Source organism: Elgaria multicarinata, chromosome 6, assembly GCF_023053635.1.
Source record: "Elgaria multicarinata webbii isolate HBS135686 ecotype San Diego chromosome 6, rElgMul1.1.pri, whole genome shotgun sequence".
NCBI lineage: Eukaryota > Metazoa > Chordata > Lepidosauria > Squamata > Anguidae > Elgaria > Elgaria multicarinata.
The window spans coordinates 92,973,524-92,999,266 of record NC_086176.1 but is presented as its reverse complement, the minus strand read 5'-3'; the positions used below and the strand labels follow the sequence as shown (position 1 = coordinate 92,999,266).

Here is a 25,743-nt window from a genome sequence, read left to right as displayed (position 1 = left end):
CAGAAAAGTTGCTAATACCAAAGCCTACATCAGTTTGCACTGAAACAGCTAATGTAGCATTTTATTTCTAACCCATCCTGCTGCCCATAACAGGTCATCACCATTAACATATACTTTGTATGCACTGACATTGCCTTGGACAATGGGGGTCAATATAATGGTAGTCATCAACTTACCACTGGATCCAAGCAGCCAAAAATAGCACCAAATATAAGCATTTTACCAATCTTTACATTGACTGGCAACGATGCAAGATGTTGGCCTAAAGGGGTCAGTTTGGGCTCACTTAATTCACAAGCCCCAATCTTCCGTAGAAGGTTCATGGCATTCCCAACTACTTGAGGTTGAGGTGGATCTAAGGCCTTGGAGAGGAAGTCTTCAGGAGAACCAAGGTTACATTTCTGTAAACAAACCAGGCAAAAGAAAGACAAATACATCTTATAAAAGTTACATAACTCTCACCCACAGATTTTAAGCATTCTGACAGTCTATCTGGAACTTCTAACAGAACATTGCAGGTGTTCTACCTCAACTCTGCTTGTTCCACCCTGGTCTCTCAACTACTATGTGAAGAGCTCAACTGCTAGAACAAACTGCACTGATTTCTTCTTTTGAGTATGTTTAGTTTTTCTCTGCATATCATCCTTTCTGAATCTAGAACAAATGCCTTGGAGCTTACACTAGTGGTGCCTTCCAGATGGTTTGGACTACAACTCTAATAAAACCCAGCCAGCATGACCAATGGTCAGAGACAATGGGACTTGTAATCAAAAACTTCTGGAGGGCATCAAGTTGCCTATCCCTGCACTAGTATAATCTATAAGGCAGTTGTGCTGGATTCAGCTCCAGGATTTCATGGGTGCAACTTCTACATGTGTCATTTGCTGATTTGTGTAAAGTATACAATACCTTTGAGCTATGAAAAGACACATTATTCAAAGGTATTGTCCTTCAGTTGGTTTCCTCTGCATATACCACTGTCTGCTCCTGTCCCTCTTCCACACCTCTACAACTCATATAGGCATTTAAGAGATGAATATCATTTTTGAACTGTCTGCTAAGAGGCTACAAATTCCTGCAGGTTCTCAGAAATCCTAATGGCGATAACAAATTAATCCAGACTCATAATTTTCTGGCAAACCAAAAAAATGAACAATTAAAGTAGAAAAATCATACCATGATATGAAGGCACAGTTCTTCCAAGGGCACCCGTAATATTTCTGGAACAGAGTATTCTAGGAAACTTTCAAATCTGCAAAAACCAAAAGACAGACAGAATAAGAGGTAGTTTATACTTCTTCAATGTGGTTATGTATATAGATACTGTTAGTATGGCCATCATTTCCTTAATTGTGGATATTGGGAAAGACAGGAGAGGATAAGATATCTAAAACCAAGAATGACTAACTTGGTTCTAGTGATTCTCCCCAAGGCCTATTGGGAAATTCAGAGTAGGTTAAAAGGCCTTGCATTTAAGTACTGTGCAGGCATTTTTATTTATGTACTGGAATATGTGTAATCATTTAACACCTAAGTGGAGTCTCAGTCTAAATATTTGCAGGCTCAGTGCTGCCTTTAGCTGATGGTTCTCCACTATAACACAATAGTACTTGCTTTATATCTAGAACTTGGTCAAAACAGTCTTACCTGTCTCTGGTATACATGCGAAAGCAGAATCCATCCCTGACACGCCCGGCTCTCCCTTGACGTTGTAGTGCACTAGCTTTACTGACAAAAGTCTCCTCCAAAGAGCTCATCTGACTGCTTTCATGGTACCTGGAAATGGGTATTTAGCAGAAATTTGGGATAATAAGCCCCAGCCAACACTAGATTAAATATTAAATCCAAGAACTTCCTCTGCAAACAAATTTGGTAGTCCATTTCTCAAGATTTCTGCATCCTTTCTTCTAACTAAAAGACGACTTGTGGCATCTATCCTAGTAGTTGCAATTACAGAGGCCAATACCTACATATTTACCTCCATAACACCTACATCAAATGAAAAACTGGTATTTTAAAATGTATAGACCTATATGACTTTTCCAGAAAGAAAACTGTCTCAGTGGATTACTGTGAGAAATCAAAGTAGTTTGGAACTTTGCACTCCTGTGGACGAAGCAGAACAAGGTGTTGTGGTATCTTAAACCACTGGCCTTTAATTGGTGAGTCAGGACCCAAAACTGGGTTGTGAGCAACCTACAGTGAGTTATACACTGGGGACACATCCACTTTTTTCCTTTTGTGTGAGTGTGTGAGGGGGGGAAAGGAATAAGAAAGGGTGAAGAAGAAAGATGGGTAGGCATAGAGAAATCAAGAGAAACTGAAGGGGGAGAGGGAGAAGACAGACATATATTAAAAATGGGTCCAATGTAGCAAAAGTTGGGGTTAAAAAGAGAGTCTGAAAAGATTAAACACGACTGTCTTAGACCACCCCTCCTACACAGAGTCTGCATAGATACAACTGGGTTCCAAACCACTGACTATGGCCTCTGATATAAGAACATGGAAACTTGCCCCAAACCCTGAAACCTTACTTTAATGTTTTGCGTACTAATTTCAAGCTGCCAGTGTAATAGAGAAGAACCTGGAAATAATAGAGGTAGTTTCTTCTCTAGATTAGCTGATTTAGGCAAAGGTTTAAAGCGGACAGAATATTGGACTTTACTTAAAAAAAATAAGAATTAAAAAGTAGCTCCGTATCCTTTCTTAGTACCAGCTGTCTTTTGCACCATTCCAATCCTCCTTCTCCAGTACCAAGTTTTATTTTCTTACTAAAATAAGCAAAGAATTCAGTATTTTCAAAAGGGGGGGGGGAGGATTGTGCATCCAAAATAACTACATGCAAATATGCACGATTCATTCCTATTGTAGGACCTGGTTTTTCTTGTAAAAGAGCACAGTATCTGTGGCATGCAATTCAGCCATGTCACAGAAACACTATTCCTGAAACAAAATCAGTATTTTCCAGAGGGATTTGATCTGATTTATTGCATGAAAATTATATATGCCTCAAATAAAGGCCAATCCCTTTTAATCCAGAATACAGGTTTACTTGGGGAAACTGGCAAGTTGCATTGTATACATCTTGAGATTTATCTGAACATGCCCAAATTAGAAAAGCACTTCAATACCAATTCCCAAGAATAAGAATATGAAGTATATGTGTGTGTATATGGAAAAACACACTAAGTGAATATTACCTGTTTTCTTTTGTTCTCCCTGTGTCGATTACAAAAACAACATCAGGTATAGTAATACCTGTCTCAGCAATATTGGTGGCCAAAACAATCTATAAAAGAAACAAAAATGCTTTCAAATGAAAATATTTTTGTGATTATATGGTTTATTGACACAAAATGATGACTTGGAATGAACGCAGTTTACTTTGAAAACAAGGGCCTGGATCCAAAGTAGTTCCTCCATTCACATAATGGAGGAGGCCATTTCCACCTATTCCATTATCGATCAGGAGCACTATTCCCAAGGCCCCCTAGAAGCAGATTTTTGGGGTACAGAGGAAAGGGGGAGGCAGGAAAGTCCTATTTGCTGAACATGAACGTTGTTCAGCACATGGTTAGTAAGCCTATGCGGCAGGGTCTTGCTATTTACTGTTTTACTCTGTAACAGCACCATGTACATTGATGGTGCTATATAAATAAATAAATAATAATAATAATAACTTAAGTCCCGTTGATTTCAGTGGGTCTCACTCTAAGTATGGCTAAACCTGTATTCAACTGAATGAGTTCTAATTATGCAGACAGCATTTTTATTTATTAAAACAATTTATATTCGGTTTTCTGAATGGATGAAAACCATTCTTTGGTAAAGGTAATTTAAAGTTGGATTTTAAATTTTTAATAAATTTCAGTTATAGTAAGTTTATTTTTAAAGATATTCTGGTTTAAAATGAGATCTGAACTTCATGCAAACAAAACTGAATAGAAAACCCTTTTATGAATTTATGAAAGCCTGCTTTTCTTATTTATTTATTACATCTTTAACATTTTTATACTGCCCAATAGTCAAGACCCCCTGGGCAGTTTACAATTAAAATCATAATGTATAACAAGTCACAATTTAAATTTTTAAAACTTTAAAAATATAATATAAAATCAGAATAAGTTGCAGTCCAGGGAAAACCTATCTAAGAAGATAGGTTTTCAGGAGGTGTTTAAAGGATGTTACATTTTCCGTCTCCTGAATCGCGTGAGGGAGGGTCTTCCAAAGGGTGGGTGCCACTGCAGAGAAGGCCTGGTTCTTTCTTCTTGGTGAAGAAAGAACTGTGGGGAAATGCAAATCATGTCCTTATTCTTGGTAATTTAAATCAGTGGTTTAGAACTGCCTTGATTTCAACCTATCCCCCTTTTGTATCACATTAAATATTCAATATCGCTAACAACTAAAACTGATCTCAGTACTTCCCCCAAATAAGACCCCAACATTCCCAAAAGAATCCCCAAAGGAGCAGGCATTTTCCTAGTGGTTTCCCAAAGATATAAAACTCACCACTTTGGTGTTAATTTATTTACCTTCCCGTAAGTCTTTTCTCACCACTGTATGTACTGGGGTGTTGCTTTTTATTGGAAAGTTTTATTTTTATTTATTGTTACTGGTAACCTGTTTTTATGGATTTTATGGATCTTTACTGTATCTATTTCATATGATTTTTATGGTATCTATTTCATATGATTCCACCCTTGAAAGGGGTCTAGAAATTATTTTAGTCTGATTGATTAATTTTGTTTTCAGCACAACAGTCTCTAGAACAGGTGTGGGCAACCCCTCAACATCCCAGATGAGGGATCATGATGTCCATCATCTCTGACCACTGGGCATGCTGGGTGGAGCTGACAGAATTTGGTACCGAAAAAAATCTGAGGCTGCAGGTCGCCCAGCCTTGCTCTGGTCTAGAAGGTATTGGACACATACTGTATGCTAACATTTCAGAAAAATTTAAGTGGATTCAGGGGCACCTGGAAAGAATTCGCTTTTCAAGGCAGCAACATAAAATGTTTTTTTTTTAAAAAAAAAAGGTTCAAATCAAGGACACTTGAGATGTACATACAACTTAGTGGCACCACAGATATGTTTTAAGGAATCTGAAAAGCAATTTTATCTCACTTGGGAAGCATCATGTACAGCAATAAAGGAATGAGGAAATATCAACTTGAAATATACTGTCAGTTCACACAATCAAACAAGCGACAGTGGCTTATTTAATTGGTGGTGTGTGCTGGCTGCCATTTCCCTAATGACCTGCCCAGGCGCGGCTTGTTGTGTCATCCGAACTCGGGCAGCATGACTTGTCAAATAACCCCACAATAGGCTAAGGGTGATTTCAGGGTTGTTTTCCCTCAAACAAACCATGCCACCCAGGTTTGGACGACACAAGCCACACCTGAGTGGTTCATTAGGAAAATGGCGGGCGGCACAAGTCGCTAATTAAAACAAAGCCAAGGAGGCTTATTTGATTGCACGAACTGGGTCAAGAGAAAAAGCTTACAGAATCACACCTTTCTAACACCAAAAGGGGGCAGTGTAAATGCAGCTGCTTGATCTTGAGTAGACAGAACAGAATGCAGTGCTATTAACTGGTGTCTGAAAGAAACAACAACAAAAATACAGTGTAGAAAATGAAACCTCCTTTTGCATTTATTCCTATTACTTATACATACATAAAAAATAAATGCACATTACGTTATTTTATTTGAACCTCTAACCCATCTTATTGCTAGGGCTTAGGGGAGGTTACATTAATATTATACTAGAAAATACAGCTTGCGTTCTGCAACTGTTGATATGTTTGCAGCTAGCATCGAAAATCTACTTCCACTGGTGACTTTTTAAAGTTCAGGAAAATCCTCTACATATGTGGCATGCCTTATTTTCAGACTCTCATGCCTTGCAGCACCTGAAACCCCGCTTCACTCAAGAACATACAAAGCTGTCTTAGATTGCTCACTGGCCTACTTTAGCCAGCATTCCCTACTCACAGAGTTGCTCTCCGTTACTTGAAGCAGACGTCTTTTCAAGCCCTGCTACCCAAGGTCTTGTTTTTATTATTGCAAGAAAAGTTATTATTATTATTATTATTGCAAGAAAAGTATTTTCTGCAAGAAAAGTATGTGATCTGCCACTAAGCTATGGACTCCGTCTGTGATTATTTGCTGTTCTTGGTTTGCAAGCGTACCAAAATTAACTGTGTATATGTTGTGGAGGAATAGTTAAAATATTATTTCAGTCAGTGAGCAATCGATTTCTCAATGAAACCCCTGGATCTGATGAAATGGACTCTAGTCTACAAAGACTCACACCATAACAAGTATGTGGGTCTGTAAGGTGTTACCTAGGGTTATAGCACTCTTCTGGCATATATAGGAAAGAAATATAGATAGGCATTAGGCTTGTGTAAACAGAAGTAATTCACTGCATTAATTGCTAAAATAGTTAACAAACAAGTACAAATTCTTTTGAAACTTCACAAGTAGACTCACCTAACGCCTTTTGCACATACATATATGGGAATAGTCACTACAGGGAATACTAAGAATCAGCCATTTTAATAGTTATATAGGAAGAAAGATGCTGAAGATGCAATTAAGTTTGTCCATTAAACAACTGCAGCTCAGATTTTCATAACACTATCTATTAAAACCATACACAGTACATCTATCCCATATGTATCTACAATTAGTTTTTCATAGTTTCTCAAGAATTGTTGATTTACCTGTGCCTTAGATCAAATCTTCTGTCAGTTGAAATTAGGTCATACAATTGTTGGATATGAGCAAGGCCTGGTAGAAAAATCAAGACAGCTCCTTCTACATTTTTGAACTGGGGAGTTCTGTCTGTAAGGGAATAAAATGTTTGTTTGTTTGTTTGTTTATTTATTTATTACATTTCTATACCGCCCAATAGCCGGAGCTCTCTGGGCGGTTCACAATACAAGCAATTAACAAGAAGAAAGTAGAAACTGACACTTTTTTTTTTTAAAGGGGGAAATCCATAGTTGGAGAATCAGGCTAGGATCCAACAATGCTCGAGTGCTAATTTCACTCATTGGCCTGGTTCACACATAACAACCCATGGTATAAGCGATCCATGGGTTGTCATGCATGAGCAGAAGAGAGCGAGCAGGCTGCTTCCTGCCTGCACGCCATTTCTGCTTTTACTCCATAATCCATGACCAGTTCCTTCATAGGTTGTGGAGTATAATGTCCAAATCCAGACTGCTGGGTTGTTTAGCTTCTAAACAACCCAGCAGTTAAACCATAGTTTGTTGTTGGGTTAATCACTGGGTTGTTCAGCCCCTAAACAACCCAGCAGTCTGGGTTCGGATGTCACAGTCCACAACCTATGAAGTAACTAATTGTGGGTTGTGGAGTAAAAGTGGAAGTAACACGTATACTGCAGGCAGCGTGTCCACTCTCTCCTGCTCATTCCCTACAGCCGATAGTTTATTTAACCTGTGGGATGTCATTACATACAAACAGCCCCATACTGTGCTCAACTGGCACTTACTGGCTGGATAAGCATGTTTGGGGTTGCAGCCTTAGTTATTGTTGTTTTAAAAAGCAATTAGAAAGTCACAAATCAAAGTCATTTAAAATACAATATTCTAAAAAACATACCTAAAAATGCAAGTAACTCCAAGACAAGATCAAAGTTGATTTTATGGGGATTCATATAGAAGATGGCTTGCCGAGTTCTAGTGCTGTATTCTTGGTAATAAGGGCCTAAATCAAGACTTGGTGAAGCCTGGACTGGGACACATTCCTAAAAAGGAGGAAAGAGAACACTGGGAATACAAGGAATAATAAAACGGGAACCTTTGCCATTTACTGTTCATATCATTCCAATTAAAAATACTGTGCCATGTGTAAAGAACTTATTGATATTACCTATAAAGTAAATTGATATTACCCATAAGAAAATTTAAGTAATGTTCATTTTCTAAACTTTATCTTTTGATTACAAAAGCAATATTGGTTGGATCCAGAATTAGATATGTGCAACTGGACTGGAGGAAGTGGGCTTCCCTACTCCTTCCTCCCTACAACAACCCCTCCACCCCACACCCCACCTTTGGGGGACCCTGCTGATAGGGGTAAGCTGTGAAGTAGGGTGGGGGCTGAGAGGACAACTGATTTTCAGGAGAAACATGTCACACCAGCAAGTGTTATTGGCATTTACATTAGCACAATATCATGGGGTGGTTTACACAGCACGCCAACCCACACTCAGTGGTTGAGTGTGGGTTGTTTTGAATCATGGCTTGTCTGTTGAACCATGGGTTATTGTGTTACTGAACACAGCCAGGGGGGCTTCTTAACCATGCAATGTGGCTTATTTTTCTCGAAGAAGCCATGTTGAGAACACATGTTTGTTGTTGGGTTGTTCAGGGTGGTTAACAAGCCACCCTGGAAGCATTCAGACAACCCACTAACCCATGGTTAAACAAAGAACCCATAGCTCAAAACAGCCCACACTCAACCCGAGTGTTGTTGGCGTATTGTGTGAACACTCCCAATATATGTTAGTGGTAGTATCACAATGGATACTGCCCTTGCATTCAAATCCCTGCTCAGCTGTAAAGCTCAGTGGCTAGTCTCCATTGCCCAACTAAACTTATCTCATAGATAACTGTAAGGATTAAAAAAAGGAAAGACCTAGGTATGTTGTCCTGAAGCCCTTCAAACAAAGTATGGGACACGAATACAAGTACCAGAACCCTCCAGCAAGCCATGTAGACTGGCAGATGCTGGGAGTTGTAGTCCAACATATTGGGAAGGCACCAGATTGGGGAAAGCCAGTACATGCTGAGCTTCCACAACAAGGCATAGATCAGCCACTTATTAGGTTCTTAAAGGTAAGGAATCAAGACTTTTCTTCATAAGGCTTTCAAGGGATACTACCAATACCCAAATGCTGTTCCTGAAAGGAAACTGAATTAACTTTCCAAAAGGTAGATGTTTGAACTTCATTAACTGGATCACCTATTGATGTAGCATCTCACCTGGTACTTTGAAATTCCTCCTCCTTTGTTAGTAACATTTATTGTTATTTCCTCCTCTTCTTCCAAAAATTTCTGACAATATTCAGAATCTTTCTCCAGAACAAAACCAGTTTCCTCTATCACATCTTCAACATGGAAAACCTAGAAATGAGTAAAATGAACTAAACTTTGACATTTTAAAACAAAACTGAGCACGTTCCCAAGTATTAGAAAAGAAAAAAAGACTGTTTTTTTGCTCACATAAATACCTATAAGGTAATTTTCACGTTGACACAAGAGGTCCTTTCCCTTCTGTTGCTGTGCTGGTGGCCAAATCCAACCCCATCAGTACATAAACAGAAATAGCCATCTGTGGTGATAAAGAACCCCACCTCACCCCTTTCTCTTTGTATTGCAGGGCTGCAGAGGATCTCTTTTACTTGTCATACTAAGGACCAGCCATATTTCATGCTGCTATTACAACGTAACGCCTCAGTTCAGACAACACGCTTCTCATCAGTGGTTTTAGAACGCCACGGTGGAATTTTTAAACCACTGTTGAGAAATGTGTTGTCTGGAGGGAAAACTCCACGCAACGGTGGAGCTTTTTTGGAAAACACTCTACGCAGAATATCCATGCTGAGGAGAGTTCCTGCGCAACCGTTGCGTTGCATGTTGTGTGGCGGGCTCCTTGGAGTGTTCTGTTGCATTAAGTTGACTTTACCCACTGGCTACAGAGTTCCCTCGCAAGAGCAGCGAAAGGAGTGAGTGTCGCTCTAGGAGAGCTGCCAGGATTGTTTTTGTGCAGCAATGACTGATGGGATACCATTGGGAGGACCAGGGCAGGAGAGAGGGTGGAGAAACTATCAAACAAACATTGTGATGGATTTCACTCAACTCCACGGTAGCCCACAGTCACACAACAGTGGAGTTAGAACATGTGGGGAGTACCTCTTAAAAACTCAACCGCTGAGTGGAGTTTTCACACTGCGTTGACTAATGTGTTGTCTGAACTGAGCCATTAGCTAAAGAAGATTTCAAGGACCAAGTTGTTCAGCTACCAACCTCATGTTATATCAGGCCAGGCAGAAGTAAACTTGTCTTACACTAACATGTGTAGTCTAAGGATATCAGGCACTGTTCTGTTACCAGTTTGTTTCCAGGCCTGCTTTGTTGTACTGACATTGACCTTTACAACTTTAAATAACCTGAAGGCAGATTATCTTTAAATTTGTTTATATACCCTTTTTGCAATTACTGCATTCAATGTGGAGGTTCACAGCAGATAAAACATAATAATTATATAAGGGTTTTTAAGGAGCCCCCCACCATATTTTAAGATCTGTGTCTTCCCTCATCTTGGGAGCCCTGAATGGTGGCGGCTAAACCCAAGGCTTTATTGGATGTGGCACTGTGATTTTGTTACTCTCCATCCCCACATGAAAACCCACCTGGCTGAATCCATGAGGTTTTTCATACAAACCTTCCTATTTAGGAAGGCCTTTAGTTCTCTGTTGAGGTAATAAGTACCAATGCTTTTCACTGTTTTGCATATGGCTATTACCTTTTTACAGTAAGTCTGTATTCAATTTTATTTTCCTTTATGGCATTCATGTTTTATTAAAGACCATGCTGAAAGCTTGTCTTGGGTTAGTCAATTAGGGTATAAAATGTTGGAATAAAGTATTACAATCATCATGTGGAAGTTTCTAGAAACAGCACATGCACTGGAAAATTCCATACAGAAGATGACTTACTAGCAAGTGTACCATCTTGTGGAAAGCCACCATCAGGGACATCTGGTAGCAGCATAGAAACCTTCTATCTAGCAAAGGCCAATATACACACTGAACTGCTCTATATTGTCTAGGGCAGCACGAAGCATTTGCCACGTGGAAAATGTTTCACATAGCCTCCACATCATGGCACTCTGTGAGGTGCATTTGCACTGAAACTTTTATAGATACAAAATCAGAAAAAGATTTTGTGGCAGTTCATGTTGGACTCTTTTGCCCCTGTTAGACTAGTGGTCTTCAACTAATGGGTCATGACCCAAAAGTGGGTCACGAGATCAGTCCAGATGTTTTGCGGCAAAGCTGTTGCCACCATGTTTGGCATGGAGAAAATTGTAAAAGTGGAAGGTTGGGAGTCCGAGGTGGGCTTGGGGTCTGGACCAGTTGAAGACCACTACTCTAGACAATCCAGATCCAGAGATTAATAACTTGTTTCAGCCAGAATTTAAATATTTTATGAAATCTGTTCAAAGGAATAAAAGATATGGACACATGATTTTGTAAGAATCAACTAAGTCATAATTATATGAATGCAGCGACATATTTACCTCTACAGGATAACTCCTTCCTGAAATTCTTAGGATGGGACAATGAGTGAAATAGCTGGAGAACTTCTCACTGTCTACAGTGGCACTCATCAAAATAAGATGCAGATCTGACCGCTTGTGCAAGATCTCCTTCAGGATAATTAGCAAGAAATCTGATTGAACACTTCTTTCATGAACCTTGAAAAAACGGCATAGAAAATGAGTTTTAATGAGTGAGGCAGAAAAAAGGACTCTGAAACACGTTGCTTTGCAGAGCTCCACCCTCCCTTGGGTAACCGTAAAAGGGTTGCTAACCTCATCTACTATAACGTGAGACACATTAGAAAGGAGGAGATCTTCTTGCAGCTTCCGAAGAAGAACTCCCGTAGTACAGTAAAGCAGCCTAGTGGCCTCGCCTGTCCGGGATTCCATGCGGATTTGATAGCCGCACAAGGAATTCTTAATTTAAAGGAAAAAAAATGATTAGCATACAAAGCATCTGCACTAAATGTATTACCGTTGGTACCCGCCCCCTAAACATAAATGGATGCTGAATGGCCATTATTTGGAGCAAACCAATCAATTCAATTAACAGGGAATTTACTTTATGCAGAATGGCTCATGGTCTGGCCACCTGTCAGCCATGAAAATGAAAGCTCAAAACTCAATGCAAACCGTGCTGAGATTCGCCAAGGTTAGGGGAGGTCAATTAGTTATCCTGGCTATTAGAGTCTTCCTTGCAAAGGTTATTCCACAGATATTATGGAGCTGAGATATGGGGTTGCTCAAACCCCCACTCACTTGAGATCGTACAAAGTAAGTTCTTAAGGATATCGCTGGGTCTTCCACCAGGAACATCCGCTAGCTACATAAGAGCGGAATTTGGAGTAATGCCAATAATGAACCTTACTCTTTGTATAGCTCAGTTCAAAAGCCATAGAAATTGTATCCAGTGGAATTTTAAGATGTTTTTAGAATGTTTTAGGATGTTTTTAACAATGTATACTATGTTTTAATTCAGTTTTATGTATTTTATCGCTTATTGTTGTTCCCCGCCTCGATCGGAATGGAGAGGCAGGCAAGAAATTATTATTATTATTATTATTATTATTATTGTATGGGTTGAGTTCAAAATTACCACTCAATATATTTTATCGAAGAAAATGAAACACTAGTTAATTCCTAAAATCTAATAACACTAAATAGCTAGTGCAGGTGGCTTTACAGTAAGGCACCATTTTTGATACAGTCTGTTGGACAGGTTCCTAGGCGGCCTCTCTAAGCACAGCTTTCTTAATATGCAACAGTTCCTCTATGCAGAGCAACTTTCTAGTATGAACAGCACAGAAGTAGAACCGATAACATTTGTTTATTTAATAGTTTATATATATATGGCTTATATATGTGTTTGAACTGTGGATTGCTACTGAACCATTATCATGTTGCCTGGATGCAGCGCATTTTCCGCAGGGTGGGTTATAGTTTTGTCTGAATGCAGAGCATTTTCCATAGGGTGGTTTATTCACTACCCTGAACAAACCAACAACAAACCATGGGTTCTCAAGGTGGCTTTTTCAAGACAAATAACCCCACAAGCCACCCTGTGGGAAATGTGCAGCATTCAGATAGCACAATAACCCATGGTAAAACAACAACCCATGCTCAGCCACTGAGTGTGGGTTAGCGTGTTGTGTGAACCCAGTCAGCATGTCAGGTTCACCTGCAAAGGACTCCTATTACCATAGCACTTAAAATGTTAAGCCATACTTGCCAAAATTCTCATCACCTCTTAAAGGTATACAAGACCCCAGTCTGTACCTTGGACTTTTGACTACATATCACTAAATTCAGAAATATTCTTTGTGCGATTCTTCAACCTGCTGGATACTTCGGTCACTGCATTAACACTTCTATTGTAAAGTATCAACTATCCCCATATGAAGTCAAAATTACTACTGAATACTGTTTAATACTATTTAAAAATAAAAATAGGCAATATTATTCAGATGGACTAAACCTATTTGGAACCCCTGTGAGCAAACTGATTCCGGTAAAAGCTGATCATTTGAGTAGCCCATTACATTTTCTGAAAAGCAGCCTTGATACAGATCAGAACACAATGAGCCCCCAAAATCCTTACTCTTCCGCCAGGTCCGCTTTCACAGCCCAGTTCTTCACATACTCGAGTTGCCAGACTCACTGCTGAGATCCTTCGAGGTTGGGTGCAAACAATATTGCATTTATTCAGATTTTGCTCATTATGCAGCAAGTCCTCTAGCAAAAAATGCGGAACTTGGGTACTTTTGCCACTGCCCGTCTCACCAGCCACAACCACAACTCGGTGCTTTTTAAGAGTTTCTATAAGGGAATGTCGGTACTTAAACACAGGTAACTGCTCTCTCTCCTTTAAGAGCCTCTGGTACTTAGGAGAACTCTGCATTTTTTTAAAGAGGGCCCTCGCAGGTCCCAAGTCATCTGTAACTGGGCTCTCAATAGAGAGCCCGCTGAAGTCCTCTTCAGAAACTAAGTTTTCCCAAGAATCCTCGGCATCTTCTGATACTTTGGGCTTGCTTTCCAACTGCTGCTGGGTCTGTTGCTGTTTCAGCTTGTTTAACAGTTTAGCAATAAATTGGTCACGGGGCTTGTTGGTTTCCATCTTGTTTTCTTCTTCCTTTTTCTTTTCGGTATCACTCCATTCTAACCAAACAACTCTGTAAGTAGGAGGAAGTAACTGATGGACTGACTGCAGAAGAGAGACAAAAAACCCCAAAGCTTTAAAACAGGGGGAAATAGGCTTTGAATCTTGTAATATGACTTTTACAGAGCGACCGCGTGGATATTTACTCAGAAGTAAATACCAGCGTGTTCAATGGGGCTTGCGCTCCAGTAGGCAGGCCCAGTCAACTACTATAAGGGCTACAGACAATTTTTTTTCAACAGTTATGCTATTTAGGCATAACTAGGAGACTTGTGTGCATCCCCCCCCCATTGCCACCCCACCAAATTTGATTTCTCCCACCCAACTGCAGGCTATCTTGTAAACCTGTACACATCTTCCCTTTTTGTTGGTGGTGAACAGCAATCTACAACATCGTATCCCCAAACTGGTTTTGAAATCCCCTCCCCCATTGTATACGTTATTTGCCATGAGGCATGGGGGCACTTGAAATACAGAGGACGTAAGCCCCTTAAGCACAGGGAACCCATGAAGCTGACTGGTGGGATATTCAGGACAAATAAAAGGAAGGACTTCTTCATACAGCACATAGTTAAATTATGGAACTCACTACCACAAGATGAAGTGATAGACACCAATCTGGATGGCTTTAAAAGGGGGTTGGAGAAATTCCTGGCGGAGAAGGCTATTAATGATTGTGTGCTATCTCCAGTATTCGAGGCAGTAAGCCTGTGTGCACCAGTTGCTGGGGAACATGGGTGGGAGGGTGCTGTTGCATCATGTTCTGCTTTGTTAGTCCCTGGTCGATGGCTGTTTGGCCACTGTGTGAATAGAGTGCTGGACTATGTTCTTAACTGCAAAATTCTTTGGATCCAAAACAATTATGAGCAACGCTCTAACCCCCACTCTCTAACTCCTCCTCTGACTAATGTGGAGTTACTCCAAAGATATAAAATATGTAATGAAGGAACACCAGTCATCAAAGTACTTTAAATAAACAGATGTCATTGCTTTAAGTTTGACAAGTGCCTAAGTATGGCAGACTTCAGACCGTGCCAATAATTTTCAAGGCCTTCAGGATCTGAGGTTGGCTTTAAAAAACTCACTATGACTTGTTTTGCCTTAAGGAGGAATTAAATATAACCTGAATGGCTTCAGCCAACTTCTTCTAGCAAGCTGAAACTACTTTAGTATGGAAGAGAGACTAGACCACACATGGTGGATTGCACTGCTCTAAGGGCATAATCCACTTGGAAATCATCCAGCAATCACAATGAGGAGTCCTAGACACATCCAACACAGATGCACTCCTAAAGTGGGGTCCATGTCAGAGTTGAGGTGAATGATTTTGTCCACAGAATAATGAAAAGGTATGGCACAGTAGATTATCAGATGTTCAATGCACATGGGCTTGCAAATGAAGAAGACCTTTTATCGTTCAAGGACTTCTGAATGACACTGCAGATGTACTGGTACCAGAGAAGAAAGAACAGTTCACTGCTATGGATTATGCTTTAGCATGGACTTTATGCCATGTTCAATTGGACTCATCCTGAGCTTTTCTTCACCTGCACTTCAGTTGTTACACTAGGAGATTAATTGCTCACAATGCAACTACAGACTCTGTAGGAGATGACATCTTGGAGCTCTAATGTCAATAGGCCTGGTTCAAAGATTGACAATCGTATCAAAAATCCAACTGGTTGATATCAGCAAAAAACTCTGAAGGCAATATGTAAACCAATCAGATCCATAAGAGTCACCACCTGATGCCCCAGTCAAGTGAAAGTACATGTATGTAGGTATCAATGTGTCCTCAACAAATGTACACTTTTAAAATGTTATATTAGGAAGACTTCAACCATATTTAAAATCTCACCTGTCCTTTCGTTAAATTATAAAGTGCTAATGTAGCTGCCAGATGTTGAGCCTGCATGCTATCCTCTGTAAGGATTGTTGGACACACTGCCATCGTATCATCAGCTGACTTGGTAACTCTTACCCTTTAAAACAGTTAAATCAACACATATGTTTTAAAAAATATTTTAGTCATTAAATAGTCATTTCTACTTTGTAATAAAATATGCCTTTAAGTACAAATTCCCAAACTTTACTCTTCTACACGTGTTGGATCACAACTGACAAAGAGGTATTAAAAACCTAAAACATTTTTCTCTGTTCCATGCCACCTTATACTCAATATATTCTCATGTCACTCGTCTGTAGTGTTTCAATATACCTCTATTATTTTTACCTCTATTTTTAAAAAAAGAAGAGGGTTCCACTAAGCCTTGATGTGAACTTACACTTACAGTGTATACCTAGGTAGTCTAATCATAGAATACTAGAGTTGGAAGGGGCCTATAAGGACATCGAGTCCAACCCCCTGCTCAATGCAGGAATCCACCCTAAAGCATACCTGACAGATGCCTTTTGAAGGCCTCTAGTGTGGGAGAGCCCACAACCTCCCTAGGTAACTAGTTGCATTGTCGTACTGCTCTAACAGTCAGGATGTTTTTCCTGATCTCCAGCCGGAATCTGGCTTCCTGTAACTTGAGCCCATTATTCCGTGTCCTGCACTCTGGGATGATCGAGAAGAGATCCTGGCCCTCCTCTGTGTGACAACTTTGTGACAACCTTTTAAGTATTTGAAGAGTGCTATCATGTCTCCCCTCAATCTTCTGTTCTCCAGGCTAAACATGCCCAGTTGTTTCAGTCTCTCTTCATAGGGCTTTGTTTCCAGACCCCTGATCATCCTGGTTGCCCTCCTCTGAACAAGCTCCAGCTTGTCTGCATCCTACTTGAAGTGTGGTGCCCAGAACTGGATTTGGAAGCTATACTTCTATTAATGCAGCCCAAAATAGCATTTGCCTTTCTTGCAGCCACATCGTACTATTGGCTCATATTCAGCTTGTGATCTACAACAATTCCAAGATCCTTCTTGTTTGTAGTATTGCTGAGCTAAGTATCCCCCATCTTGTAACTGTGCATTTGGTTTCTATTTCCTAGATGTAGAACTTGGCATTTATCCCTATTAAATTTCATTCTGTTGTTTTCAGCCCAGCACTCCAGCCTATCAAGATCACTTTGAAGTTTTTTCTGTTTTCCAAGGTATTAGCTATCCCACCCAATTTTGTGTCATCTGCAAATTTGATCAGCGTTCCCTGCACCTCCTCATCCAAATCATTAATAAAAATGTTGAAGAGCACTGGGCCCAGGACTGAGCCCTGCGGTGCCCCACTCATTGCCTCTCCCCAGTTTGAGAAGGTTCCATTGATAAGTACTCTTTGAGTCCGATTTTGTAGCCAACTGTGAATCCACCTAATAGTTGTTCCATCTAGCCCACTTTTAGCTAGTTTGTTAATTATAATATCATGGGGCACTTTGTCAAAAGCTTTGCTGAAGTCAAGACATTCAATCCATCCATTACAGTTTGATTTTATGTATATCTAAAGTAAGTAAAGCATGTCAATAAGCCATTAAAACATTCCTAACCTTTATAAAAAATTTTTAAAGGAATTGAAACTTTCAAGCAAAAACCAAAATGTTCACTTCATTACATACCTGCACCTCCAGTATCTCCCTGCTGGAACTTTTTCAAAAGAAGGGTTTGGGCATTTGGGATAATGTTTTCTGCACCAATCAATCAAAAACTGTTTTGGAGATTTCCCAGTCCAGCTTCGAGCAGTATAATCAAAATTCCTGACGTCCTGAGGTTCTCTTTTTTTCACTAACAACAAGAAAAAACAAAAGCATTTTGTCATTTTAGAGCATGTATACATAAAACATTACCAGATGCTGAAAGAAGACTGATTACGATGAAGTATTCAGAGCAAGGTCAACCACGGAGCCTAGGGCAGCATGGGATGAATGCGATATTGCACGTTGTGTTGTAGCAACTGCATGCCTTTATGGCATACATATTGTCCTTTGGGATTTGCTGGGGATTCAACGAAGATTCACCTTCCCATAACGCTTACAAGTTCAGGCAGCTGCTTTGGCTGCCATGGGGCACAAATCTGCCCTGAAAGAAGTAGAGTGCAATTTGCATGAAAACGGCATGCCCTCTACAACCTAGTTGGGGCTAAAAAACATCAGAAGAGGCTTTAAGTATTGGTTTGGAAGATTGGAAGCATTTAAGGCCTAAAATTCTAGGCAAAGCAAGACACTGGTCTTGTGTGGAAAGAGCTTCCAGTTCTCCTGTTTGCAATGAAGCCAGGATTTGTCTGGTCAGGTGGGACTATACCCAACCATGAGAATTAAGGTAGAACCTATGATGTCCTGGCTGTTGCTTAACCTGAACGTGAGAATTCAATCAAAGGATTGATGGAAATGTGAAAGCCTACAGGACATGCCTTCCCAAGAGAGATGCAATTGGCCTGTTTTGTTTGCATTTCAGTAGCATATGAAGCAAAAAAGATACACACGAGTGTGATAGCAGCATGCTCTTTGCGACATAACCAGAGCTGAAAGCTTCAGACAACATTTTCCATTAAGTACTGGTTTGGAAGGTTTTCAAATTTACAGGAAAGATTGTAGCGGGGAACTGCTTGCACTTGTTTCGCTAGTGCATGTTGGCTGAAAAGTTTCCAGATCGGATAGGAAAGGATGGTAGGAGCTTTTGCGGCCCACTGGATGGTGAGACAGGTGCAAGCTACGTATTGCGGCTTTTGAGGAGTCAGTTTGGGGTTTATCTCTCAAAAGATGAAGGGAAAAGATTTGTGGAGTGGAAAATGTGATAAAGCAGAAAGGCTCTTGCTTTGCTTCCCCAGCCTTCATTCTTAAATGGAAGTGTGTGTTTAATGCACTGTGTCTCAGATTAATTAAAACGGCAAAGTAGCATTCTGTTTTGAGAGCCACTAAGGAAAGTGCTTCAAAATATTTGTGCACACTCAAGACATGCAGCAGTAAGCCTGCAGCACTGGCTAAACGACATCAGATACTGCAGATGATATGAACCCATGACAGAAAAGTTGTTAATTAAAAACAAAACAAAACCCTACATCATCCCACTTCGAGTAGTCTTCCCGTTGTACGACTTTGAAAGGATTCCAGAGAATTCCCAATAGACATTTTATGCTGTGTTAAAACAAAACTTCCCCATACCTTTTTGTTCTTCAGGAGGAGCCTGAGGTTTCTCAAGCATTTTCAGATTCAAAGCACCTTCCGTTTCAAGAGGTACAGGAGGCTTTTTCTTTTCACTTGGTGGGTTTGTGACTTTTATAGCAGGATTGAACACGGGATGTTCTTCCAGTGCCTCCATTTCTGCCGAGAGGGAACATAAGCTGTGCTATTCAGAGATTCGGGGTGTGTGTGTCTTTAAAGGTACAATCCTATGCATGTTTAGATAGAAAAAAGGCCTACAGCTCCCAGCATGCCTGAAGTTGTATGCCTTTTTTCTCTCTGCTCTTCTGTTTTATGCTGTCTCAGGAGTCTGTGTGTTTTGCCAAAGGCGAAAGACAGATTAGTTACCACCGGCTTTTGTGTTCTCAGAAATGGGGATCAGCCATTGCTTATTCATTTTATTTATTCAAAACATCTCTTGGCCACCTGTCAGAGCAGAAGCCCTCACAAGGCATCTTACAACAATAAAATACTTAAAAACAGTTTAGAACATTAAAAGCAATAAAAACATATACAGTAAAATAGCAGTTAAAACAATAAAAGCTAATAATAAAATCATCAAGAACAGCAATGGCAGTAGCAGCAAGACAGTACTCATCATGAGAAGGCCACGGTAAAATAAAACATTTTAAAGGGCTTCTTAAAATCCTGCAAGGAAGGTGCATGGCACACCTCTGATGGTAGTTCGTTCCTCATGTGTGGGGCCACGGCTGAGAAGGCCCTCTCCCGTGTGGACACCCACCTAATTTCTCTCACACGTGGGCAAATGAGAAGGGCCTCTCTTTCTGATTTTAAAGTGTGGGCAGGCTGATATGGTTGAATGCGGTCCTTCAAGTAACTAGGTCCCAAACTGTTTAGGGCTTTAAAGGTCAAAGGCAGTTCTTTGAATTGGGGTCGGAAACACACATGTAACCAGCGCAGTTAGCGAAGTATAAGCATTATGTGGTCAGACTGCCTTGCCCCCACCAATATTCAGGCAGCCGCATTCTGCACCAGCTGAAGTTTCCGAACCATCTTCAAAAGCAGCACCACGTACATTACAGTAGTCCAACCTGGACGTGACTAGCGTGTGGATAACTGAGGCAAGGTCTGTCTTCTCCAGATAGGGCCGCAGCTGGTGTACCAGCCTAAGCTGGTCGAATGCACTCCTGGACATGTCAGCCACCTGGGCTCCCCCAGTTAGCTCAGGAGGATTCCCTGAGCTAACTGGGGGATTCCCAAAATGTGTACTTGGTCTTTTAGGGGGAGTGCAACCCCATCTAAGACCAGTTGTCCATCTGAAGTAGTTGGTTTCCCAACCTACAGTACCTCCATCTTATCTGGATTAAGTTTCAACTTGTTCACCCTCATCCATCCCAAAACAGCCTCCAGCCACTGGTTCAAGAGTTCCACAGCCTCCCTGGGATGTGTAAATGGAAATGAGAGGTAGAGCGGAGTATCATCTGCATACTGATGACACTTCAGCTCAAACCTCCTGATGACTTCCCCCAAGCAGTTCCCCAACACACCCCACAGGCTAATGGCCATGGGGTGGAATAGAAGTCCCCCAGCGCCACCTTCTGAAACCGCTCCTCCAGAAAAGCCCAGAACCACTTTAAAGTCGTGCCTCCCAAGCCCAATCCAAATAAACGATCCAGAAGGATACCATGGTCGACGGTATCAAAAGCTGCTGAGAGGTCCAGAAGAACCAATTGGGTTGCACACCTGATGGGCAGAATAGCCGCTGTGCATTTTGCCTCGTATCCCAGGTTCCATAAGGGCTAGAAACTTCCTTTCTGCTTTAAATGAAAGAGGGGAATCTGGGGGTTATGGCCCATTCAGGCCCTTTCCTGTGGTCACAAATGTTATTTCAGCAGAATGACACCATTTCATAAAACCCTGAATTTATGCAAGATCTACAGGAAAAAGAATTAGATAACAGAAGGGAAGGATCCGAGGCTGCAACTCACCACTCTGTTATTGAACTGGCCCTTCCTTATTTAGGTCTTATGGGGGTGGGACGTTAACTGGCTTTTGCAGGCTACCCTCTGAAAACCACCTCTGACTATCATCTCAACTGTATAAGGAAAGCGCGAGTAGGAAAGTGGTCAAGAAAATCATCCCTGGAAACGTCAGGTGCTAATGAGACATGAGTCTTGTCATTCATTTTCTGGTCACTTCCTTACATGCTTTTGAGCAATGCAGGATGCAGTTCAGATGCTGGATTCTGACTTGGCAAGTAGTTTACATACAGAAACTCCATGGGCCATTTTCCTCTGTACAAAACAGAATGTGGGTCTTTCCACATCAGACTCGACCAGTTCCATACTGAGAATTAAGAAGTTATCTACACGAAGGCACTTTGTATGTATTAAATACCATCACTGGGCTTTTTGAACCATTTACTGTAATGTCTTTGGTGTTACAAAAGGAAAAATTAAGACAACTCGCCGGCATCTTAAAAACACTCTTATGACTCTTAGAAACCAGAGTGTGTTTTTATTTTTTTAACCAGCCAGACACAACTGAAGTTTGATTGCTCCTACCTTGCTGGATGCGCCTTATTTTTTCTTGTGCCACCTTCTGTCCTTGCTTGTTTTTGTCTTGCTTGGAAGAACTTGCTTGTTCTTTTGCTTCCACAAGTTTCCCAGCCAAATGTAAATATCTTTCATTCTGTTCCAGACGAAGAAATTCGTTATTATACAACTGTAAATTATATTATATGTAGACTGTAGAGTCTAGCAAAATAAGTTGTCACCAGCATTTTTTTAAAAGCACGGATAAACTTTTAACTTAAGGCCCTTAGCAGAAACTCTAATTTAAAGCCTTCCTTGACATGCCAACACTGCCACTTGATAACATCAGAAGGAATAAAGAGATGATGAAATTCTCCGGCCTCGTTTGACCCCCCAACATCTGAAGGAGGCCCAGGAACTCTCATGCGACTAAATGTACTACCAAAAACGGCCAAGCTTCTGTTGGAAAAGGTGAAAGGTGAAAGCATCTCCTTGATCCCTTTCCACCATAGGAGTAACATTCCTGCCCAGCAGCCTCCAATGAACATTGCTATTTCTGCTCCTGCAGGGAGACCGAGTTCCCAAATTACCCTTGCAGTGTAGAATTGGTATAAATTAGTTAGTATAATTTAAGTAGTTAGTATAATTTAAGTACCGTGAGTATGAAAGGTGTCCTTTGTAAATAGTGTAACATCCGTTTAGGCAGCCACTTCAGACTGCTCGTAGAAATGTAGTGTCTCAGGAAGAAAGGTTCGAACCTAACTCCCCCCTGGTTTTAACTTTTGTGAACTGCCCAGAGAGCTTCAGCTATTGGGCGGTATAAAAATGCAATAAATAAATAAATAATACCATTAATTTCAATGGGTCTACTCCAAGGAATGCCGTGGACTGCAAGAAGATCAAACCAGTCCATACTCCAGGAAATAAAGCCAGACTGCTCACTTGAGGGAATGGTATTAAAGGCAAAACTGAAGTACTTTGGCCACATAATGAGAAGACAGAATACCCTGGAGAAGAGGTTGATGCTCGGGAAAGTGGAAGGCAAAAGGAAGAGGGGCTGACCAAGGGCAAGATGGATGGATGATATTCTGGAGGTGACAGACTTGACCTTGGGGGAGCTGGGGGTGGTGACAGCCGACAGAAAGCTCTGGCGTGGGCTGGTCCATGAAGTCACGAAGAGTTGGAAACGGCTGAACGAATAAACAACAACAACTCCTCCAAGGAAGGCTAACATGGATACAACTGAAGTCCTTCGGATCGTCTTCACTAGCATCATCCAAGCGGATGTGATAGCAAAGCCTCTAGGAGCTGTGTCCATTTAACACGACTTCAAGAGGATCTACTCATGCGGCAGCAGTGAACGAAGCCAAGAATTGGCTTGAAGCTCTGTTCTCTGCTTTGCCTCACATATCTTTGGCAAGTAGCATCTAAGAATCACACTGGACTCTTGCAGGTGTTATAATAAGGGACCCTCAGCCTCCACTACTGACTTGGGGCTTTGCATGGACTGCATTTCGCAGAATGTCATATTAGATGTTGAAATTATTAGATTCCTGAAAATCTCAGCTTTTCCACCTTACGTTTTTTAAAAAGCAAGTTTCAAACTGTTCTAGCTAGAAAGGGAAGGGTGAGAGTCTGTGGGCACTGCTAACTGGTAAGTCAAACAGATAACTGAATAGAGTTTGCAGTGTTTGGGGTCAGGGCTGCAGTGTCATCGTTCATCCTGTAATTAGCATAACCAGAATTATTCAAGACAGAAAAACATACAGAAGCGTGGAAATTTAGGAAAAGTAGGAAGCTGCTTTGGTCCATCTGGCTCAGTATCGTCTAAACAAGCCTTCTCCAACATGGTGCCCTCGAGATGTTTTTTTTAAGTATAACTTTTACCATCCCTGAGCATTGGTCATAGCTGGCTGGGGCTGATGGGAGCTGTAGTCCAAAATATCTGGAGGAAGAATGGACTACCCTGAATGGCAGGGACTTTCTAGGGTATCAGAAAGATTCCTTCCCAACTGGAGATGCCGGTAACCTTCTGCAGGCATGTGTGAGCTCATTTTGCATTAATTAGTGCCCAATTTACATAATTTATACAGATTTTTATAACCAGCTTTTTAGCAAGGTCTAGACAGAGCCCTGCTTATTTGTTCTCTGGAATACAGATAAAGAAGTGCAGGTTATACACACACTTCTGAGAGTTCATGGGCTAAGGAAAGATGGAAGAAACCTTTTATCTGGCAGGTGTTTATCATCTGTGGTTCTAGATTGGAGTCTGTTGCGCTTTAAAAATTGCTCTAAGCAAAGGATGAGTTCTAATTACTATAAAAAACATGAAGAATGCATTCCTACACCTGTTTAGACAGAAAAAGTCCCATAACTCCCAGAATGAAAGACAATAGCAAACATTCTGTAGTACAACAAACTAAAGAACGTTGCTGTGAAGCACCCGTAATACAGGCCTGAGTCCTATGAAAAACAATGTTTTTTCTTAGGCCTGGGCTAAATCACAAGCAGCTTGCTATATGGGGCAATTGCCTCGCTTTTTAATGGATACTATACAGAGAGGTAAGTGTGTTGAAATCTTATTAGAACAATAGAACAAGGGTTTAACTTTAGATGGTGTCAGTTGAAAATAAGGAAAAACCAAAATCTCAAATGGGCATGGATCTATATAAAATAGTTTATTTACCGGGTCAAATTTTTCTTCATCTGAATTTTTCACAGACTCAGTATTCTCGTCATCGCTCTGTTGCTCTGCATACTGTAAAATCCATTCCTTCATGCTGATATCTTTTGGTTTTCCTGCATTTACCTTAGGATATTGTGTAAGAATATTAAGCGTCCGTAAATGTTTTAAATGAGTCTTAAAAATGAGAACAGTGAATCAATTATGATATATATTATTATATAAACAAATGCAAATGTATTTCAGTATGGGTACTTCTGCAGGTGCGCCTTACCTGTGTACTGTACTCACACACACATTGTTCACACACACACACACACACAAAGTTTGTATGCACTTATTCTATTTAGTGAAGTTATAGGAGGATATCCCAGAATTCTCCACTCTGCTTTCTAAAACTAGCCCTTTTCTATAAAGATGTAGCTCAAGCCCTAAAAGTGTATATGATCAAGTTATCTAGGAGTACAGGCATTTTTTCTTTAAGGAGGACCCAATGTTCCTGTTCCTACCCTGTCATTCAGTGAAAGCAGACCACCAGTCAGAGCTGAACAGTGCAGGCAAAGCATGTTTAAATCCCATTGTGTGTTTAGGACTCCAAGCCTAAATTTTCGTTACATTGAACTAATTACATGTACATGGTCTAAGGAAAGACTGATTTGTCAAACAATTGTATTTTAAAACTAAAAATATTATTAGTTCTAAGAGAACATCTACTTCATTGCTGTAAGAAAGTTATTCTCATGTTTTTCATACATGAAAAACAAGTTATTTTCATACAAAACCCATAAGCATTATCAAGTGGGTTTTGACTAAAGTCTTTTCTCACAATGGACAATTCAAATGCTCTGATAAAAGGGGAAAAAATTATTGCTGTACTAAATTTTTGCTTTGGCTCATTCAAGAACTCATTCAAGTACCTTTTTTTCACAGTCATCTTCCTTCTTTTTATTGTTTGGCACCTGGGGAGTTTCACACTGTGGCAAAGGAGAATAAAATTTTGCTCTCGTTTTTTGCTGTTCTTCGCCAAACTGCTGACTGAACCCTTCAGGCAATGCATCTTGAAGAAGCAAAAACAGAAGTTGAAATTAGAATGTAATGTTTATGTCCACATGTTTTTTACATATTTGTACAATCATGGTGGCCCTCTCATTGTTCATGAATTGGCAGCTATTGGCATGCTCTGACACAAGAAGAAATTTAAACTGTCCTATTCATTCTATCATCTCCCCTATTTCTATTATAATTTTAACACTAGTTTGTTTCCATAGCATGGACACACACTTCCAACATGCCTTTACTATTCCCTGCCCTTCATCTCCCACTAAGAACATTCTATAGCTACCCCATATTATCCAGTTGAGAGGACAGGAAGAACTATAAATGTTGTAAACCGCCCAGAGAGCTTCGGCTGTGGGGCGGTATATAAATGTAATTAATTAAATAAAT

At 40.4% G+C, this 25,743-nt stretch overlaps 1 protein-coding gene across 1 annotated transcript in view; it reads right to left on the bottom strand.

Moving 5' to 3' along the window:
• Positions 1-25,743, bottom strand: part of DHX29 (DExH-box helicase 29) — a 42,241-nt gene that overhangs the window by 10,212 nt on the left and 6,286 nt on the right. Inside the window, exons 5-21 of the mRNA XM_063128060.1 lie at positions 25,215-25,354; positions 24,301-24,423; positions 21,645-21,771; positions 19,102-19,260; positions 17,560-17,725; positions 15,875-15,998; positions 13,459-14,061; positions 11,634-11,777; positions 11,340-11,516; positions 9,020-9,160; positions 7,635-7,779; positions 6,731-6,851; positions 5,517-5,601; positions 3,201-3,289; positions 1,648-1,776; positions 1,177-1,252; positions 177-401 (exon numbers count right to left, since the gene is read on the bottom strand). Coding sequence (XP_062984130.1) covers positions 177-401; positions 1,177-1,252; positions 1,648-1,776; positions 3,201-3,289; positions 5,517-5,601; positions 6,731-6,851; positions 7,635-7,779; positions 9,020-9,160; positions 11,340-11,516; positions 11,634-11,777; positions 13,459-14,061; positions 15,875-15,998; positions 17,560-17,725; positions 19,102-19,260; positions 21,645-21,771; positions 24,301-24,423; positions 25,215-25,354 — 2,774 coding nt within the window. The remainder of the gene's footprint in view (positions 1-176; positions 402-1,176; positions 1,253-1,647; positions 1,777-3,200; positions 3,290-5,516; positions 5,602-6,730; positions 6,852-7,634; positions 7,780-9,019; positions 9,161-11,339; positions 11,517-11,633; positions 11,778-13,458; positions 14,062-15,874; positions 15,999-17,559; positions 17,726-19,101; positions 19,261-21,644; positions 21,772-24,300; positions 24,424-25,214; positions 25,355-25,743) is intronic.